The following is a 22,391-nucleotide window of genomic DNA, read 5'->3' on the forward strand; positions in this document are numbered from 1 at the left end:
TAAGTAAACAGATATATCTGAATTTAAATGTTAAACTCTCCCTAAGGTGAAAATGTTTAACTTATCAATGAACTCTTTTCAAGTCTGATTAATAAATATTATGCTATGGATATATATAACATCTTAGCTCAGTACAGTAACCTAAATATATAACTGCATGTACGAGTTATAGTCACTCTGGGAAAAGTTAGATGAATAAAAACATACCTTCATTTAATAATGAAATAATCAACTTATATTAGCAACCTGGTGATGATGATAATTGTATTTATTGAGAATATTCTCTGTGAAGAACTCTTTTAAGCACTTTACACTATAAAACAAGATTTTAAAATGGAGCAAGCAAGCCTAGCTAAGAGTCTCTTAAAATAGTTAAGAGGCCATAAGGTGGGGGGGCGCCTGGGTGGCTCAGTCAGTTGAGCCTTCAACTCAGGTCATGATCCCAGGGTCCTGAGATTGAGCCCCACATCAGGCACCCTGCTTAGTGGGGAGTCAGCTTCTCCCTCTCTCTCTGCCTCTCACTCCACTCATGCTCTATGTCTGTCTTTCTCTCACTCAAAATAATAGTGCCTGCCCTTAGCCCAGGGCAGGATCCTAGAGACGGATTGGGATGAGTCCCACATCAGGTTCCCTGCAGGGAGCCTGCTTCTCCCTCTGCCTGTGTCTCTGCTTCTCTCTCTCTCATGAATAAATAAATAAAATCTTTTAAAAATAATAATAAAATCTTAAAAAAAAAAAAAGGCCATAAGGGAGGAGGATTTTAGGCACATCCTCACTGTAAGAAACTAAATTTAAAAACTTTTCAGCCAGCTGTGTGGCCCTCAGCCTGGACTGAACTTCCTGCTCATCATGACACCTAAATTGTTCACATTCTATACTTCAAAAGGAGTCAATGAGATTTGTACTTTGGCAAGTTTCAATACTTCATTTGCATATTAAATTAACTCAACCCATCCCAGTTAATTTAGTTTCAATTCCTGTTTTGCATAGAGACCTAAAAGAGAATGGTACTCATGACCTTTCACCTTTACAACTCTGCCTCCTCTTATTCTTCCTCAGAACACAATTCAGGTTATCTACCTGAAACTGTATCTCCTAGACTGCAATTTGAATTGCCCAAATAACACCTGTTTGCTTAAACTTTCGGTGAATTCCTTCTTGGTTGACAAGTATACATTTAATCTCATTGTTTTTCTAAATTTACAGGAGATGAGTATCAGTGAAAGCTAGGGACTCATGCGATAGTGACCTCTAGTTCGCTTGGTCTCACAGTAAGTATCAGCCAAAGCATAATATTCCTGAAAACTTTGTATTTTGCAAAAACACACAAGTAAAAATAACAGAGCTTGGGAGAAAAGCAGTGTTAGAAACAAGACTACATTACAATAGATGCAGCCTGTAACCAGAGAACTGGTCCCTCAAGAGTTAAGTTAGACAGCTCTAGTATATCTATAGGTTGCCTCAAGGGATATTACAAATACAGACCACAGAGCAGAAATGTTAGTTTGAGAATGCCAAGACTATGAAGATGGAAACGGAACTCCAGGCCAGGGAAGATGAGGTTAAAACAGGCAAGGGACCAAGTGCAACTTGCCCAGCCTGGAGTCTGTCTAATGCTGGGGGTCTAGGAGGGAGCCCTGGGTGCAGCCTATCATTTTAAATTTTCTTAAAATAGAGCTGAAAGGGCAACTGCCTATGTACCAGTAAAGTTTTTCCTCTTGTTGAAAGCTATAATACTACTGCTATTCTCATTCTTGTACTAGGAAAAATCATGTGAACTATTTCTAGCAATGTCTATTTAATACTACTAATCATTCCTTTATTTCCCAATTGCATATGATATCACTGATGTTTCAGAAATGTGTTTTAGCAGTATAGGCTATACTCAGAAATATGCCAGGGTTGTTTTGTTGTCTCCAGAGCAATGAGCAGGGCCTAAAGGCCATAAAAATCCCCTAAGAGTAGCTAAAGGATTCTTTACATACTTAATGAACATTCATTTCATGCAGTCAGCAGCAATAGCTGTATTTCTTTGTGGAGTCTGGGAAACCCAGCAAACTGTAGTGCCAGCTTAAAATATCTGTGCTTTCTCCTGTTTTCTACAGACACCTCCATAAGATATGTTTCTATGTGCAGATACTTTATAGCTTTTTAAAAAAGATTTTATTTATTCATTCAGAGAGAGAGAGGCAGAGACACAGTCAGAGGGAGATGCAGACCCCCTGCAGGGAGCCAGATAAGGGACTCGATCCCAGGACTCCAGGACCACACCCTGGGCCAAAGGCAGGTGCTACCAGAGGGAGATGCAGACCCCCTGCAGGGAGCCAGATAAGGGACTCGATCCCAGGACTCCAGGACCACACCCTGGGCCAAAGGCAGGTGCTAAACCCGTGAGCCACTCAGGGATCCCCTACTTTATAGCTTTTAACTGTGCCTGATGAAGCCTTTCCATGATTCAGGATGACTCCATGCTGGAGATGAGGAACAAGTTGAAAAGTAGAATGCCAATTTTGTTTTTAAAAATCCTGCCTTTTTTGCCACAAAGATACAAAACACATATAGATACCAATCGGAGCCTCTCAGAGTTATACATTCTCTGAGTCCTTTTCTCCACGTTCCTAAGACTTTTTATATGATTAGGATAAAAAGAAGGGTGATTCCCTTTAATCTATCAACTCCAATGCCACAACTCTGAAAGCAACTGTTTCTTTAGAAGTCCCACTCCAGGGCAAACCCAATGGCACAGCGGTTTAGCGCCGCCTGCAGCCCGGGGCGTGATCCTGGAGACCCTGGATGGAGTCCCGCATCGGGCTCTCTGCATGGAGCCTGCTTCTCCCTCTGCCTGTGTCTCTGCTACTCTCTCTCTCTCTCTGCATCTCTATGAATGAATAAATAAAATTAAAAAAAAAAAAGAAAAGAAAAGAATTCCCACTCCAGGCCAAAATCCTACACATTATTTTTCAGGCCCAAACCAGACAATTACAAAGGCTTTGTCTGGAAGCCTTTGTAACCCCTCATGGAAAGCTTCATGGGGGAAAGCTGCCCTCCCACAACAAACCTGGAGCACAGCCTATGCACTGTAATCTCTGGAGGGAGTTGCTGTCAAAAACTCAGCCCCCTTGACCCTTCCATTTCCTTGCAACTCCCAGGCCAGCCATGCTTGCAGATATTTCTTCATTCCTAGTCCAGGTGGCTCCATCCTGAGGCCTCTTTATTGGGGTGACCCTGACTGAGGTACTTTTCACTTCTCCTTATAGGGTGGCGGAAATCTTAACTAATATAATTTTCTCCACTCTGACTTCGTATTTTCCACTCACAGAGCTCCCCCTGGGCAAAAATCTGTCCAGGGCTCCTAGGCAGTGAGATGTTTCCTCCTATCAGTGCAGCATGCCATTTACTGACTCTTGCCTGGTGCCATTTCATAGAGAAAAATAGGAATACTTTTTGGCTGCTTACACTATAGTAGTAAATGAATGAAGCCTTGATGGTTCATTTCAGTTTGGTTCACTGTCCTGGCCACCTCTACATCCATCAACTCAACACTAAAGTGACAGGATTCTGATTTTGTTTTCTCCTAGAGAAAATATAAATACCATTGAAATTAAATGAAATTAGTGTAGCACCTTTGGTTAATCTTGTACTGGCAAACCTATTTGATCACCTTTTAATAACCAAATTTTATAATCAACCTGTTGTAATAGTAACTCAAGAAAAGTCCATATTTTTTCCCATGTCAAGTAGACTCGTTTGATATTGAAGGTGGTTAGTTGAAAGGCAACAAATCTAAAGAAAAAAATTGAATTCTCTCAGATCCTAAAAGGAAGAGACAGCCTTTCCCCTCCTTTTCTTGTAGCATTTCCTTTGGAAAACTTGTAATTGTTAAATTCTTTCTCTGTCTCTTTAAGAAATATGTCAGTCTTTTTTGTGTGTGTGCTAATTTTTTTTTTATTTTTTAAACTTAAATTCAATTTGCCAACATATAGTATAATACCCAGTGCTCATCCCATCAAGTGCCCTCCTCAGTGCCTGTCACCCAGTCACCCATCCCCTCACCGACCTTACCTTCTGCAACTCTTTGTTTCCCAGAGTTAGGAGTCTCTCATATTTGTCTCCCTCTCTAATTTTCCCCACTCAGTTTCCCTCCTTTCACTTATAGTCCCTTTCACTATTACTTATGTCCCACATATGAGTGAAACTGTATGACATTGTCTTTCTCCAGTTGACTTATTTTACTCAGCATTATACCCTCCAGTTCCATCTACGTTGAAGCAGATAGTAGGTATTCATCCTTTCTGGTGGCTGAGTAATATTCTATTGTGTGTGTATATATATATATATACACACACACACACATATATATATATCACATCTTCTTTATCCATTCATCTGTCAACGGACATCATGGCTCCTTCCACAGTTCGACTATTGTGGACACTGTTGCTATGAACATTGGGCTGAATCTTTGGGAGTGTATATAAATCTTTTTTAAGATTTAAATAAACCTCTTGCCAAGTTTACATCCTAGGAATATCCTTCTTTCTTGGAAGCCTCAGAACCACATCTTTGAAATGTAGGTATCAGGGAGGATGGTATCTTGTCTCCCTGTCTCTGTTGTAGTTTAGTCTAGGCTCCTGGCTCTCTAGGTTGTAACTTCCTGCTTATTATAAAAAACACACAAAGTTTTATTTTTCCTTAGGGTAAAGACAATTCACATACAATATATGTAATGGATTGTGCATGTGTAGCTATATAAAAGAATGAGATTTCTTTCTGGCTTTGTAATCTCCTTCGCAGACTGCCTATACTGTATATCTCAGTCTGGTTGGATGTTTATTCAGTAAAAAACTGTTCCCCTATTTTGTCTATATGTGAAGAGGATTTACTGGGCTGACAGGATATTTTATTTTAAATTATTTGCCCAATATTTGTAGTTCTTTAAAAAAAAATATTCTACCTCTGCCATTGCAAAAAATAAAAATTTGAAGAGTTTTACCTTAAAAAAAATGTTTTTCACCAGGTGTTTTATTGGTTCTAATTAGTATGATGGTTAAGAGTTTGAGCTTTGGAGTCAGAATGACTGGGTACAGATCTAATTTCTTTCCAAGTTCTTCCACATGCCATCTGTGTGACGTAGGCAAGTTATCTAACATTCCTAATTCCCTATTTCCACATCTAGATTCTAAAAGAATCTAAACCAATCCAAACGTAAAAAAAAATTAATAATGTTTTAAAATTCCAAATTTAAATTTCTAAAGCAAATTGTGTTCTTTAAAATTCAACAAAAAATACAGCAAAGATTGGTTCTGAATCATAATTTTAAAGGCTAATTGTGAAAAAGTCAATCTAAAGACAATAGCCCAGGAGCACCTGAGCCTTCAGCTCAGGTCATGATCTCAGCCCCAGATTATTGGGCTCCTGCTCAGCAAGGAATCTGCTTCTCTCTCTCCCTCAGTCCCTCTCTATGGTCATGCTCTATGTTTCTCTGTCTCTAATAAAAAAATAAAATCTTTAAAAAATAAAAATAAAGACAACAGCTCCAAATAAACAACAACAAAGACATATACAATCAATTCTTGTTAATCATGGTAGTTCTGTTAGTCACCATAAACATTGAATTAGAAAGGATTGAGCCATTGCTCCTGGGGTTAATAGAGTCAGGTACCTGCATGCATCTAATAACATTTCTCTCAAATGATCAATATATAAGCTTGTTTTATGTGTGTCAATGTTTAAAAACACCTTATTTGATATTGCTGACTAACACTGAACTCATAGCTAACAGCGCTATAACTCATGCCTAAATGAAGTTTACCTAGCACATGTATTTTCTCTGTAAGCCACATCACAGCCCTCTTCCCATCCAGAAGGGACACTAGACAGCACTTCAACACTATGCTTAGTGGCCATCTTGGAGAAATCACCAACAAAAGGTACAAAAATGCAAAAAAAAAAAAAAAAAAGAAAAAATAAGTGGCACTCTGACAACAAAAAGAGCATCATCTTGTTCAACAGCTGGAAATGTGTATGTTGGGCATGTCCTCTCGTAATCACGAAAGTGCTACCTACTACTGATTTGAGGATTAAAAATATATTTCAGCAGGTAGGCAAATTCACAGATATGAAACCTGTGAATAATGAAGACCAACCACCTATCTCTATGTGTGTGTGTATGTCTTCACTAATATACTTACCTTGAAAGGAGTAAAATTCCTTTGAAGGGGATAAGGATATGTGACTCTAAAATATGCCATTTGACATAAGGAATGTTTTGAGCCAAAGAAATTTGAGACATGGCATATGCAGGAAAGGCTCTCTGACCTCCTCCTCCTCTCCTGAAGCAGATCATAAGACCCTCATGTAATAGGTGCCCTTGTATACCCAGAGGAAAGGAGCATCTTCATCTCTGAAGACAGAGGGACTTCAAGAAAGAATCCAAATTTCCCCCAGTATACTTAGCTCATGCCCTTTGGTCCTATCATGTTTTTCTACAACTTTCCATTCTTCATTAAACCTAGTATTAGGCAGCTCAGGCTTAACTATTTCTTCAGACCTTCATTTCCTTATGAAGACTTACATATAATCAAATGTAATGTCTATCTACACCTTCTCCTCTTTTTACCTCCCTCCATCATCCTTTTTCCAGTTGCTTCTCAACCAATTTTCCTATCTTATTGAGACACCAATAACTATATCATTATTTAGGCCTGAAACTTAAAGGAGTCTTGATCCCCACCCCACCCACCCCCGAGAGATGCCTATATCCAATCCATCACCCAGTCCTAATAGTTCTACCTTCCAATATTCCAAAAACTCTCACCTCTGCTGTTATTGCCCCATGACCATGTCACCACCACCTCTTGTCCAAATTCACACAACAGACTACTTTACATTTAGTAATTATATTACATCAAAAGGGTTTTCTTTTTTTCATTGTCCTTATCCCCTCATGTAATCTCCATGAGGGCAAGGATCCTTTCTATTTGGCTTATTATGCAATTCCAGTACCTAGAAAGCCAAGCACATAGCAGAAGTACTAAAGGTACCAAAAATACTAAGGAATAGTAGGAAGGGGAAAATATTAAGTGAGCTAAAGAATGCAGCCTTTCTGAAACTTCCATTTCTCTTTTCCTTTTTAGTTTTTCTCCTGTACTATCTTAATTAACTCAGTATGTTAATCCTTGGATCTCCAGAATATTTGCCTTCACTATGGCATGTGTTGCCACAGGAAGGAAGAAACACGGTTATCACTGAAAACTGAATCAACTTATGCTAATACAACTGATTTAATACATCTAATGTATATATTAACTCATATAGTTTTCAAAATATTTCCTCCCAATGCTCCCCGCACTACCTCCTCAAGTCCCATTCCCTTGAATGAAAAAGTACACCTAGATTATCTTCAAAAAGTCCTACTACTATTCAGGACTAACTTTTCAAACTCCTCTGAGACTGTGCTTTTCAAAGTTAAGAAAAGTACAAATAAGTGATGGATGTGAATGGCTCACTGCATTCATTCGAAGTACTTTTAAAGTGTGATGAGGCTGTGTATTATTCAGGCCATGACTAGCACCAACAAAAATTGAAAGCTCATCATGTATCATTTCAATGATTCACTTACAATTCCACTATGGCTTCCAAAGACAATTTTCTAGTTATAATATTTGCCCTTATTGTATCAGGCAAATGCTGTCTTTTGTTCTTAAGATAAATACATAGCCAAATCCAACACAGTAGAAACTGTATTAAAACTGTGGAACCAGGGATCCCTGGGTGGCTCAGTGGTTTAGTGCCTGCCTTTGGCCCGGGGCGTGATCCTGGAGTCCTGGGATTGAGTCCCACATCGGGCACCCTGCGTGGAGCCTGCTTCTCCCTCTGCCTGTGTCTCTGCCTCTCTCCCTCTCATTCTCTCTGTGTTTCTCATGAATAAATAAATAAAATCTTAAAAAACAAACAAACAAACTGTGGAACCAAAAATACCCTTTTATGACATTTTCCCCCATCATCAGTCTGGTAATTTCAAGCCAAAGCCACCATGAGGTAAGTATAAAGTAAATTTAAAGATAATAAAAATAAAAATATAAAACCATAACAAATCTGTAACTTTGGTAAAATAGAATTACTTGATGTTTTTCTTAAGGGCTTTCTCCAGTTTCTTCACCTGTTGTTTATAAAGTCTTAATTCATGCTGTGTGGGCCTGCAGAAAATAAATCACATTGAATTGCATTTTATTGAGTAAAACTATAAAGATATTTAATAAATAAGGTATGCCATATTACTTGTCACAAATACGCTTATTAAAAAACTTAAAATATTTCATGACTGTCAGTGAGGTGTTTATTGGCCACTGAATGTCTCCTTCCATGTATTCTCGGTTCAGAACTTTTTACCCATTTTTCTTGTTGTTAATCTATTATTTGCTTTTATGGAGAAATATTTCAAATGTACAGACAAGAAGAGAGAACAGTAAAATAAATAATGGTGTACCCACTACTCAGCCTCACCAAAGTTAAATATTAACAGATCTGTTTCAATTTTTTTTTTCAACTAAAACATTATACGTATACTTAAAACTCCATGTGTGTCCTCATTAGGTAACCACTATCCCAAAGTCACTATTCATTATTCTCATGCATGTTTAAAAATTTTTACTACATATTTATATAACCATAAATTTACATATCATCATGTGGTAGGTTTTTTTAAACTTTATATAAATGGTTTCTACTTTAGTTATTAATTCCCTCTCCATTAAAATATAATCTTTATGAAGCAAGTTATTATTTTGGTCATTATATTGCACCACAGCTTAGGACAGTGTCTAACTTAGGTATTCAACAAACACTTCTTAAATGAAAAAAATCTTAACACTGTTCATTCTTTATTATTCCCTGACAAAACACAGAGCATCATCCTTTTGTGGTGGCATGCTATGTATAAATATACCTTGTATGCCATTTAAACTTTTTAGTTTTCTTCTCTCACGACACAGGGACTAAGATAGAAAACATTCTAAAGAAATTTGGGAATGGGAAACCTGCTGATATAAATCTGAATATATTCTGTGCTCCTACCCAGCTTTATCTCTTTCAATGTGGGCTCCTTTATTCTCACTTCCCTTTACTACCTACATGTGTTCTTGTTCCTTCCATCATATGAGATACAACTAACTAAAATGAGTGTAAAAAAATATGAAGTTTCCAAGATTAGTTTTACAGTAAAGGAGCTAGAAAGATTCATTTAACATCCCAAATTCCAATATGTATTTACTTCCCAAAAACTAAATAAAAATGAGTCAAGTTTCTCTCACCTGGTTTCCAAATCTTTTTGGAGATTCAGCTTCTCACTTAAAAGTGCATCAATTTTGCATTGTGATTCCTTGAGTTGATTCTGTAATGACTTCAACACATTTCATAGAAAAATAGTTAATTTTCCTAGATTATTATTTTACTTTATAAAAATGTAATTATTAGCCATGTAGTCCCCATACCATTAGAAGGCCTTTATAAGTCGGTGAGGCATCCAAACTTCTATAGTCTTTTTCTTCTTCTGACTGACTTTCATCTTCTTTATATTGCCTATGAAAAGATACACGATGTGTACTTCTTACGAAAAATCTATCTTCAAAGGAAAAAATATAGCTAACAAAAGTCAACCCTGAAGTGTTTGAGAACCTAAACATGAATTAAAATTTAAGCCACATTTCCTATTTGTTCTCAGAGAGAATGGTATTAGAAGATACAACTACCCAATATTACAGTACATATTTGTTCACTACCACCTTAATTAGAACATAAGATCCATGTAAACCAGAATTTTATTTTGTTCACCATTGCATCTCACTGCCTAGAAGAGTATAGGCCATAATGAGGATGGAAAAAAAAAAAAAACTTTTTGAATGAATAAACAAAGCATACTGTTTTTCCTTTCTAGTACTTTTAGGTCACCAAAAAACCTATATGAAAAAAATAGAGTATGAGTGGACAAGGCAATAGATTTAACAGTCCCAATTCAAATTGTGACACCATTAACATGATGCTATTCAAATAAGTCAATCTCTCAGTTTGTCTTCTGTCAGAGAAGTATCTATCACATCTACCTCACAGTTTTGGTGTTAAAAATAAATAAAACATATTAAAGCACTCATGTTGAGGAAATCAGAAGTGAATTTCAAAAGTCACCTGTTTCCATTATCCAAGACCATTTTTAAAATTTCTATCTAAAGAGAGAGATGGAATTAAACAAGGGAGTTTCACTTAACTACAAATTCACTATAGAATCATTTTCCCTGGGTAATTTTTCAAATGTCTCTGACGTCTCACAAGAAAATCTGAGCCTGGTAGGTTTAATTCTTATGTTACTTTCCTTGGCTCTTCAATCATATCCACTAAGTCAGGGAAATACTAACAGAAATAATTAGCAATATATTTCATGTAATCTATTGATGTAGTAACAGTGGGGGGAAAAGGTTAAGTTACATAGCTGAAAGCCTATCATTTTAAAATGTACTTTTCCTCTTTTTTAGAGATAATAGCATATTTACAGTTTTCTAAGATTTTCAATTTGTTAACTCCTGTATTCACATTTCTACTGCCTTGATTGCTGCTTCCTTTCCAAGTTTGCTCATGTATGGAGACAAAGTAATATTAGTCCATAGTATTCAGAAACGCCCTTCACAAGTCCCTCTGAAGTCTTCCCAAACCTGTGCCCTAAATTAGAGGCTCCAAATAGTGTACCACAGGTGTCCTAGGCAAAACGGTTATAGATAAAATAGCAAAATAGCAAGCTAGTCATGCCCTTAGGCCTCAGGGCAACTGCGTAGGGCTTAGGGTAGTCAAGAGTTATTGAGTCAGGTGCTTTCAATTACAGTTTTGTGTGTACTCCAGTGTGATAGATAAACATCAATATTTATTTCATAATGAGAAAAACTTTGGATAACACTGCCCTTAAAAAATAGGTGTTAATGGGCAGCCCCGGTGACTCAGCGGTTTAGCGCTGGCTTCGGCCCATGGTATGATCCTGGAGACCCAGGATCGAGTTCCACGTCAGTCTCCCTGCATGGAGCCTGCTTCTCCCTCTGCCTGTGTCTCTGCCTCTCTGCCTCTCTCTCTCTGTCTCTCATGAATAAATAATTTTTTTAAAATAGGTGTTAAGTAGGGGCTTTGTCTCTCTCTGTAACAGGCCCTATCCAATCTGTCTTCTTCCCTCGGTCTTGCTCCCCTACAGGTACATACCTCCTTTTCCTGTGCTTCCTGTTCATTCTACCTAAGCCTGCAAATTGTAGATTATCTTCTCTCATTTTCACTCCTCTTTTATCTCTCAATTCTTTAATCTTTTCTTTAGAAATGTAATAGTTACCAATTATACCCTCCTTTTACAGTACTCCTGCTCCTTCAAGTGATAATAATAGCCTATTTATAGATTTCAAAAATCTATCTTGAAGTTGCTATAATCTCACTATTAAGTTCATATTCATTCTTAGAAAGGAGACTACGAGAAACTATAAAGTCAATGAACCCTGAAAAACCCTCTCCTTTGGAAACTCTTCATTGCTGCAAAGTTTAAATGACTTCTAATTTTTTCATCTGTAAGAGGATTATATATAATGTAGTTCCTATTTTCTTCCTATCTCCTTCTCCCTTAATGAGAGACATTCAATCCAAATATCTGGCCTGACCAAGGATTTTATAAGCCAAAATATCTCACTTCAGCTAGGCCAGTAATGACAGGATTGCTAAGTGAAAAGGGAATTCCTTACCCCCTAACTTCTCATTCCTCAACCCCGGATTTTTACAGAAAATTCATGACAACAAAATTCAACACTCCTCCTCAAAATGGACTCAATTCTTTTATGATTTCTAGTCAGAGAACCCCAGTTTGCACAACTTCAGAGGCAATTTAACTCCTCATAGTATATTCCACATGACATATCTCAAATGATGGCTATGCTTCTCTCTTTTTTTTTTTAAGATTTTATTTATTTATTCATGAGAGACACAGAGAGAGACAAGAGACACAGGCAGAGGGAGAAACAGGCTCCCTGTAAGGAGCCTGATATGGGACTTGATCTCTGGACCCCAGGATCATGACCTGAGCCAAAGGCAGATGCTCAACCGCTGAGCCACCCAGGTGCCCGAATCTTCTCTACTCTTACTAAAAATCCCAAACTCTATCATCTAGCAAGTCAGTAATTAGCAAGCTGCTACCTGCAGGCTACCTGCAGGCCATGGATTTTTGTAGTTAGAGTTTTACAGAACACAGCCATGTCAATTCACTTACATATCATCTATGGCAGGCTTTGTGCTACAAGAGCAGAGTTGAAAAGTTAGTTGTGAGACTATACAGCCTAAAATGCCTATGATATTGACTGTCTGGCCCATTACAGAAAAGTTTACAAACACCTAAATCTAGATTAGAATTTACTAAAGACATAGCCCAAAGGTTGCAACTGATATTTAGTTTGAACCGTATAATATTGTTTTTCTTTTTAAATGTTTTATGATTACAGCTGACATACGTTACATTAGTTTCAGGTGTACAACATACTGATTCAACTTCTCTGTACATTCTCTATGCTCACAAGTGTAGCTACCATCTGTTACTATACACCATTACAATGTCATTGACTATATTCCCTATGCTTTCCCTATTATTTACATGACTTATTCATTCCATAACTGGTAGCCTCTATCTCCCTCTCTCCTTCATCCATTCTGGCCACTCCCCATACCCCTTCCCTATGGCAACCATCAGTTTGTTCTCTGTGGACCATATATTATTTTTTAAATCACCAAGTTAATTGTGAATATTAAAAATCTTATTTATAAATCTCGGAAAACCACGTAAATCTAGCTACACTGAGCTCACATTCTTACAAGGTATCACCTGGCTAGAGTGTAGGAATGGCTCCATTAAGACAGATGGTATACAGCTGTCCATTTTGCCACAGTTCTCACCTCCTTCATCATTTTCATTATTTTCTTGATTGTGTAAGTTAAGTTCGCAAACTCTCAAGCCATTAAATTTCTTAATTTTCCTTCTCTTTACTCTTACATACTATGACTGTCCATTTCAATGTCAAGTTGGCTAGGCTCTGGTGTCCAGCTGTTTGGTCAAGCAACAGTCTAGATACTGCTATAAGATATTTTTTTAGATGTGATTAATATTTAAATCAACAGATTTTAGGTAAAGGAGAACCTTTCATAATGTGGGTAGGCCTCATGCAATTAAAGGCCTTAAGAACAAAGACTGAGACTCTCAAGAAGGAACTCATCCTTGGGTCTCAAGCCTATAGGCCTGCCTCACAATCACATGAACTAATTCCTTTAAAATAAATTTTTTCTATTTTTTCTATATAAAAATACATCCTATTGGTCTCTTTCTCTTGAGAACTCTGACTAATCTACACATCTATAACCTCATCACCCAGTTTTTCTGTATTAAAGGAAAAAGTGCCTTCCTTCTTTCCAAGGCAAATGAAGCCTTCTCATTCATTTACAGCTTACTAGACCAGTTTGTTAAAGAATGCTCTTTATAGGTTACTACATCTATGAACATACCAACAAATCCTTTGAACTCCAGACAAATTGGTTAAATCACAGTGCCATAAAAATGTCTACGCTTTTAATCTATGCACTTTTGCTCATAGCATCCAAGCAGTCTAAAATGACTACCTTTTTTGCCTTTTTACTTTCCCAAATTTTACTTATCCTTCAAGCTGAAGCATAACCCTCATCTGCTTTGTAAAGGCTTCCCTGGTCACTCCATCCAAAACTATTTTGTTCTTGTTCTAAACTCCTATATTACTGTCTGTACAATTTTTAATAATTACTCTATAATGATATTGTTTTTTAATTTATTACTTTTCTTAATTATTAATGTGTTTACATTTTACTCCTTTACTAGATTGTAGAATCTTAGTTAGAAGGTAAGAACTATATCCAAATCTTTGTCTCATCTCTGTAGTTTCTCACAGCATGCCTATTATTTAAAAGACACAGTTTTGGGATTCCTGGGTGGCTCAGTGGTTGAGCGTCTGCCTTTGGCTCAGGGCGTGACCCTGGAGTCCCAGGATCAAGTCCCACATCGGGCTCCCTGCATGAAGCCTCCTTCTCCCTCTGCCTACGTCTCTGCCTCTCTCTCTCTCTCTCTCTCTCTCTCTCTCTCTCTCTGTCTCTCATGAATGAATAAATAAATAAAATCTTAAAAAAAAAAAGAGTTTCACTTGGAAATCAGGAGGTCTCTGAAGTTACTTGATATAATGCTACTTTCTGAGTAGAATGAAACAAGGAATTGCTCTATCATTAGTTGTTCTCTTCTTGTCTTTTCCTCCTCCTTTTTTCACTTCTTTCTCCCTTCTACTATTCTGGCTTTTTTGTTGGTGGGGTTTTTTGTTTTGTTTTTTTGTTGTTGTTGTCATTTTAGAGTCCTCAAGGTGCTAGGAGGAATCAGCAACCAGCACAGCTCTGCCACTGGTCCTGCTGTGTTTCTGGAAAGTCATTATTCTTGGGGCAAGAATACAAGATGTACACCTGACAAAAGTGGAGAATTTATCTGCATTGTTTATTATAGTTTCCTAAGTACCTAAAAAAACATAGCACAAGGTAGGTGCTCAAATAAATAACTGTTAAAAGAATTATTCCATCTATAAACAAGGAGACAAAACAGCTGTTTTAATGACCTTAAAATACTTTAGATTATTTGGCTTTAGATATCCCTCAGTTATTTTAGGTTAGTCAAAGACTATTATCTTTACCTTTACTTTTAATTTTTTTATCAGAAATGACAAGTGTGTTTTACTCTATATGTTTGATTTTTCACAATGACATTTTTTATCTCATATAAATCTGCATACTAATTATGTTGCACTTTTGTAGACACGTGTAATCCTATGCACTCTGTGGATACACTCAGTAACTATCCAGTAGCTAGATGACATCAGTAGAACAAATTATAATGCTTAAACAAACTAAAATAAATACTATTTCTTCTTTGACAAATATTTTGGTGATTATTAAACATAAATATTTTAAAATAAATGCAACAGCACATTTTAACATAAAAAGTAAAACACAAACTTTAAGATCTTTATAAAAGAAAAAGAAATTCATAGTTACATATTAGGTAGATTTCCAAAGCATAAAGTTTCAAAGACTATAAAAACTTTTGGTGTGATTCATGACTGAGTAACTTCAAAAATTGTAATAGAGGATTAGTCTTACCTTTGCTTTTGAAATTTTCTAATTTTAGATTCATAGTAATCAATTAGGCAAAGTAACCTAGAAAACAGGAGATAAACTGAATTTTCAAAATGTGGTATTGGACCATTTACTATACTATTCTCTCTATATAATTTCCAATTACAGCAATAAAGGTACAGGTTATCTAGAAATTTTCTAAAAAATTTTAAGTGATTTTTGTCATAAGTATTATACTAAGCCATATATTTTAATTTTGAAGTATAGATTTTAAAGTAACCATGAAAATTATATCTCAACATATTAAATAAATATTTTCCTTGTCCCAGCAATTCTACCTCTAGCAATTGCTCCTACAGAAATATTTGATCAAACTTGGTACTCAAAATTAACAGTCGTTCACTGCACTGTTATTTACAAGACTGAAAACCCAGAAACAATCTAAATGTTCTTCAATAAAAGTTAAATAATGACACATCCACTCTATAGAAAACAATGAAGCATAGAAGAAATAATGTAAATTTGCATATCCTAATAACAACTGATAAGGAAAAAAAGTAATGTTGCATAGCCAAATGTAGAGTATTGCACTATTTTTGTTTTTAAAAAATAATTGTATGTGAAGTTGTATTTGTATTGAATAAGAACTCTGTGAGTTCAAGCGGGCGATAATACCATAACCTAGAGAATAGTCCTGGTTGTCACAATAACTCGTTGGGGAGGGGGCAGGGTGCTAAAAGTTCATCAACAAACTGACAGCAGTACTAAACAATGAACCACCTCACTCAAAATGCCAATGGCACTCCTGTTGTTAAACACGAGGAAGGACACAAACCAAACTATTAAAAGGGGTTATAGGAGGGGTAAGCAGATATATTTTTGCTTTACACACTTTTATATTGTTTGAACTTCTATAAACATGTACTGCTTTTGCAATTTAAAAAATCCTCAAGGAAAAAAATAACACTATATTTTCACATGTTATTCTTTTAAAATATACGATTTCTCCATCTTGGGAAACTTACTCATTTTTTCAGACCTAATTCAACCACTTGTGCTTTTAATATTAGAACTTTCTGGATTATTCTTTCGCTCAATCTTTCTCCATCTCAACACATAACAGCTCATATTATCCTGTAAAGATGCTTTAATTTCCTTTATATCCTTCACAAGCCCTGTCACCCCTTACTCCTCCCTTACACTACCATTGCATCTCTATCTTTTCCCTCATAGCAAACTTCATTCATTCTGATTGCTACTGGATACCTTCAATAAACTTTTAGGGAGGACTTCACTGTGTGTCAAATGGAATTCTGAGCAAGACAGCAAGAAGGCAAACCTATAAACTGATGAGGCAGCAAGTATCACCTCTCCTCCTGAAATACTTTTGTTCTTTAGTTATCCTCAAATCCAAACGTAACTCCTGCCTACTTTCTTCCTTTATCTGAAATTTGAAAGTTCTATGGAGCTTGGCCCTTCTAACTGCAGGCCTGATATCTCTACATGGCTGATAGAAGGTGCCTAAGCACACACCCATAAATGAATTCATCATCTTCCATCCCTCCTCCTCAAACCTAGCTTAGAATCTGGCTATTTTTGACTCCTGTCCTTCTTTCAGTATCTGCAGCCAGTTAGTCTGGACAATTCCTGGCCATCTTTCCAATAGCTCTCCTTTCTTTTGGCCCTAATCTAGGCCTTTGCAATCTCCAACCTTGATTATTACAAGTGATTATTAACTTGTCTGTCTCTGGGTTTAATTTCTTTAATCAGAAATCCTGGTTTTTTGTTTTTTTTTTTGTTTTTTTCCTGCTATACAGTAAGCAGAACCCAAACACTTCAGCCTGCAGTTTAAGCCCTTCAAACCTTCAGCACACCTTTCCGTAGCGTCTCCTAAAATACTCATCACCATCATCTGTGCACTCTATGCTCCAAACCTCTTTGACTACTTGGACTACTTGCTATTCTCAAATATATTCAGTTTTCCTGCCATCATACTTCTCTAACTAAAATACCTTTCCCTCACCTCTGCCTATTAAAATTCGATAGTGCCTAATAATGTAGTTTGTAAGTTATGACCTTCATAATGCCTTTCTGGTCATCCCCATCTTCCTCAAAGGAAACGAATCTCTCCTTCTGTCATGCCCACTTATTATCCTATGGGCTCCATCATTATAGCGCATATCGCTATCGGTCTTATATTTTACTTACTTCAGTATGTGTCTATCTACCCAGCTAGACTATCAGATCCATAAATGGCAGGAAACATGATTTCACTCATCTGTATATGTTCTATATTGTTTTCCCCAATGCCTTTGTCACTTTTAACAATAACTGTAGTGGTTACAACTCATGTATTTCTAATAAGGTTAATTTACAATTTTTAAGTTCTGTGCCTCAAACTGAAAATTAGCTTTACTAAAAAATCAAATAAAGTATAGAATCTTTAGGTCGTCAGACAAATTCACACCTGAATTATCTTGACTTTATATGGTACATGGTAAGTTCTCTCAATGCTTCTCTTTCTCTCACTGACTCACTCGAATTGGCTGGGTTTTGTACTTGTTTTTCATTCCCTTTCCTCCATCTTTCTTACTCCTCTACTTCTCCCACTGTAATTGTCTCTCTTCTTTTAGTTCTTCCTTACACTTATTTTTTCTTTCTCTGCTTCTCTCTTTTTAAATTTATTTACATCAATCTCTATTTTTATATTTTAATTTCAATTTTTATTTTTTAAAGATTTATTTATTTATTTATTTATTTATTTATTTATTCATGAGAGATAAGAGAGAGAGTGAGGCAGAGATACAGGCAGAGGGAGAAGCAGGCTCCATGCAGGGAGCCTGACTAGGACTCGATCCCAGGTCTCCAGGATCAGGCCCTGGGCTGAAGGCAGCACTAAACTGCTGAGCCACCCAGGCTGCCCTTAATTTCAATTTTTAAATTTTTGTCCTTGTTCTTCCTTCAAAAGGATGAAAATTATATATGTGTGTATTATTTCTTAAATAATTATCAAAATCTATAGTCTTAACTTGTTTTTAAGTTGCATAAGACCTCATTTATTTTTATAGCAAAATAAAAATACCTAGTTAGTAAAGACTCCCAATCCTACTATGTAAATACTTAAGACTAGTTAAGAGGTAGTTTATTCTATTAAGTGAAAAAAACATGGTGTATCTTTTATACAAAACAGGGAAATAGGGCAGCCCAGGTGGCTCAGCGGTTTAGCGCCTGCCTTCTGCCCAGGGATCCTGGAGTGATCCTGGAGTCCCAGGGTGGAGTCCCATGTCGGGCTCCCTGCATGGAGCCTGCTTCTCCCTCTGCCTGTGTCTCTGCCTCTCTCTCTCTCTCTCTCCATCCCCCATCCCCCGCCCCAGGGTCTCTCATGAATAAATAAATTAAAAAATAAATAAATAACACTAGACATTTAGAATTACCTATAGCAGAAAGGAATAGGGTCAAGGGGACAGAAATGAAAACAACTCTTCTGAATATAAATGATTAGCTTTTACATTGGAATCACATCGATGTCTTACATATTCAAATGTAAACGGAAAACAAAGTAATCCCTAACCATTGAAAAAAAATTGAAACAAACCTAACTGTACGTTAATTTGGTGATACAAACATACAAATAAATATTTCAAGATATTTTTGAACACTGATGTACTATTGATGTCAAAGATAATTGCAGGGACGCCTGAGAGGCTCAGGGTTGAGCACCTGCCTTCAGCTCAGGTCATGATCCTGGGATCCAGGAATCAAGTCCTGCATCAGGCTCCCTGCGGGGAGCCTGCTTCTCCCCCACCTATGTCTTTGCCTCTCTCTGTATGTCTCTCATGAATAAATAAATAAAATCTTAAAAAAAAAAGATAATTGTAAAGAAATTTAAATTTCATAGATTTATTGTTAGCAGTAATTCTAGTATTATTTTGAAGCTATTTTTATATGATATATAATAATTATATTGTTCTTAGGAATAAGGAGTTTTAGTATAAAAGGAAAGTTACAAATGTAGAATCAGAGGGTTTTTTTTTTTTTTTAAGATTTTATTTATTTATTCATGAGAGACACAAAGAGAGAGAGGCACAGGCACAGACAGTAGGAGAAGCAGGGTCCATGCAGGGATCCTGACATGGGAACCGATCCTGGGTCTCCAGGATCACACCTTGGGCTAAAGGCGGCGCTAAACCACTGAGCCACCCAGGCTGCCCTAGAATCAGAGTTTAAATAAAAATCCTGGAATGTTAACTTCAGTTGGAAAAAAAAATTAATGATTTTTTCCCAAAAATATACATAACTCTTTGTACTCTTCACTAAAAAGTCCTAAAATCAATAACAACACAATAAACATTATAAGCATGACAAGCAACCCCAACAGCCATACTGTGGCCTCTAAAAACCATCCCTGGCTAAAAGAAATGTCTAATCTTAAATTTAATTTAGTTAATTCTGGTTGTTTAGTGTTAGCTTTAACAAATATCTGGATTCATTCCCCAAAAGAGTTCTGAGGAAAAAAAAAATGTATAGAATGTGCCTGCTCCCTAAAAGTAAGAAATCTAACAAAGATTAATGAAGTTGAGTCAAAAGGGCATATAATACCAGTATGAAAAAGTTCCCACTGGCCAAAGACAGAATAATATGATCATTAAAATTGAAAAAAGACAGCCACAAACAAAAAATCATGTTGCTTATCACTAGAAATCATAAGGGCATCAACTCCTTACTCTAAAAAGTGGGATTAAAATGAAAGAACTGAGTTTTAATTCTACCTTCCCTGTAACAAACCACATAGAACAACCAAATAGCCCCTAGTCAATAGCAAATTTTCCTTTTAATGGAAGAATCCCAGAAAAAAATTTTTAAAGGAACAGCAGAATTGAAAAATCACCATTTTGCAAAATCACCAATTGCATGAAACCATTAGATGAAGAGGTGATGGGCCATTTCATAGAGGAAGGATCAGATTACTATTTAACCCTCTGAACAATCTTATTAACATCCTTAAAAGTAAGTCAGCTAGACAATATGTGCCTCCTGATACGTTACAATCACACATTACATTAGAAGCACACATTACCACTTATGAAGTATTTTGCCCAAAATATTTATATCTGAATTTAGCCTCAACTTCTAATTTAGAGAAATACAGGAAACAGAAGAATAAATGATACAATAAGGAAAAAAAATCTAGCAAGAACTTCTCGAGGCTAAATGACCAGTTTCTTCAATAACTTAATCACGTTTTAGGTGGAGTGGGGTGGGGGCAGAGAAAAGGGGGAGGAAGACTCCTCCAGTTTATAAGAGATATATCCACTCCCAAGATAAAATGTTTTAAAAAATTACAATGAATCTAGCTACATATCAATTTATGTAGAAAACATTACTGTCTATCCAAGACGGTATGAGGAACTCTTTTGCAGAGATAAGCAAATACTCTGTTTTGAGTGACAACGCGCTCTTCGTCCTCCTTTGTTAATCTATAGATATCCTTTTGCAAAGAAGTAATAATTTCTTGTTGCTCCATTCGTTTTTTCTTATAATGATGACATTTTGCCTGTAAGAAATTTTTCAAACAACATAATTATGATATGTACATCTAGGACATGGTATCCTAATAATATTGTACACAAAGCCATCTTCACAGTTTCTATTGAGATGCTTCATTCAAGAACTTCAAGAGCTGTTTTTAAATGGGTGCAAGCTCCAAGGACATTAATAAGTCATAAACACAAAAATATAACAAGTAAAATAGGGAAAATATGGCTTATAATCAATCACATGCATTTACTTATTTTGTAATAAGGAACTCCATAAAACAGACATAATTTCATGTACAGGTTGAGATGAAAATAATAATCAGGAAAGGACCAATATTAAGAATGTTAAAAACAACTAGGATTTAAAATTGATAATTCAGGATTTCAGATAGTTTGATCCACTTAGACATTCATGCAATATGGGAGACAGCAAACTCAGAGTACTCCCTAAATCAGGATTTGTTATTAAGCAATAATATATACCCCAAGATTTAAAATTTTTTTTAACTTTTTTTTTTTTATTTATGATAGTCACACACACACAGAGAGAGAGAGAGAGAGAGGCAGAGACATAGGCAGAGGGAGAAGCAGGCTCCATGCACCGGGAGCCCTACGTGGGACTCGATCCCGGGTCTCCAGGATCGGGCCCTGGGCCAAAGGCAGGCGCCAAACCGCTGCGCCACCCAGGGATCCCACCCCAAGATTTATACAAAGGTTTTAGATACTATCTTCCTTGTCCTCAATGAAGTATCACTGGTATGGTTTTCCTTTATTCTCTAGCTTCAATCCTTCAATGTCCCTCGATAGTTCATTATCAAGAGCACCATCACTATTGTTATTAATATACTTTTTAAAAATTAAGCTCAGTGAGAAAGCCCATCCCCATCTAATCTGCATTTTCAGAAGAGAATGCTTTGTCTAAGCACATGTTCACCTGCACAGTATCAAGTTCACTGAGACTTAGATAACCTCAAGGGGGAAAGGAGATTCAGCTTCTGATACCACAAGATCTCCCAAGAACCACTGATCATCTCCTCAGCCCCAATCTGGAAGTCAGGTATTTGCTGTACAGCTATGTGACATGGGTCTCTGTTCCACCTCTATCTATACATTAGCCCTAAAACTAGAACTAATAATTCAGTTTTGTAGGGTTGCAAGTTTTAGAGCAATATACAAGAATCAACTATATTTTGCCTAAGTCTTTCCATGAGGCCAACACTACCCTGAACAACACAAGAAAAGAGAACCACAAACCAATGTCCCTTATAAACAAACACTAATGCAGATAATTTCCAACAAAATACTTGCAAACCAAATTCAGCAGCATATTAAAAGGACTGTATACCAAGACCAAGTAAGATATATTCCTGGAATGTAAGAATGACTCAACATATGAAAAAAGCCAATGTAATACACCACAGTAACAGAATGGAGACAAAAACATATGATCATCTCAACTGATACAGAAAAAGCATTTGGCAAAATTCAATACCTTTCATGATAAAAACACTCAAGAAACTAGGAATAAAAGCCACTTATGAAAAGTCCATAGTAAGCCTCATACTCAATAGTGAAAGACTGAAAGCTTTTCCTCTAAGATCAGAAACACGGCAGGATGCCTGCATTTGTTACTTGTATTCCACATAGTACAGAAGT

General features: G+C 36.4%; 1 protein-coding gene across 5 annotated transcripts in view; it reads right to left on the reverse strand.

Moving 5' to 3' along the window:
* Positions 1 to 22,391, reverse strand: part of CEP70 (centrosomal protein 70) — an 84,055-nt gene that overhangs the window by 20,287 nt on the left and 41,377 nt on the right. For all 5 annotated transcript variants that reach the window (XM_041734512.1, XM_041734514.1, XM_041734513.1 and 2 more), the window contains exons 8-12: positions 20,583 to 20,752; positions 15,223 to 15,279; positions 9,492 to 9,579; positions 9,312 to 9,400; positions 8,124 to 8,198 (exon numbers count right to left, since the gene is read on the reverse strand). In XM_041734512.1, the coding sequence (XP_041590446.1) occupies positions 8,124 to 8,198; positions 9,312 to 9,400; positions 9,492 to 9,579; positions 15,223 to 15,279; positions 20,583 to 20,752 (479 nt within the window). The remainder of the gene's footprint in view (positions 1 to 8,123; positions 8,199 to 9,311; positions 9,401 to 9,491; positions 9,580 to 15,222; positions 15,280 to 20,582; positions 20,753 to 22,391) is intronic.

Source organism: Vulpes lagopus, chromosome 19 (assembly GCF_018345385.1).
Source record: "Vulpes lagopus strain Blue_001 chromosome 19, ASM1834538v1, whole genome shotgun sequence".
Lineage (NCBI taxonomy): Eukaryota > Metazoa > Chordata > Mammalia > Carnivora > Canidae > Vulpes > Vulpes lagopus.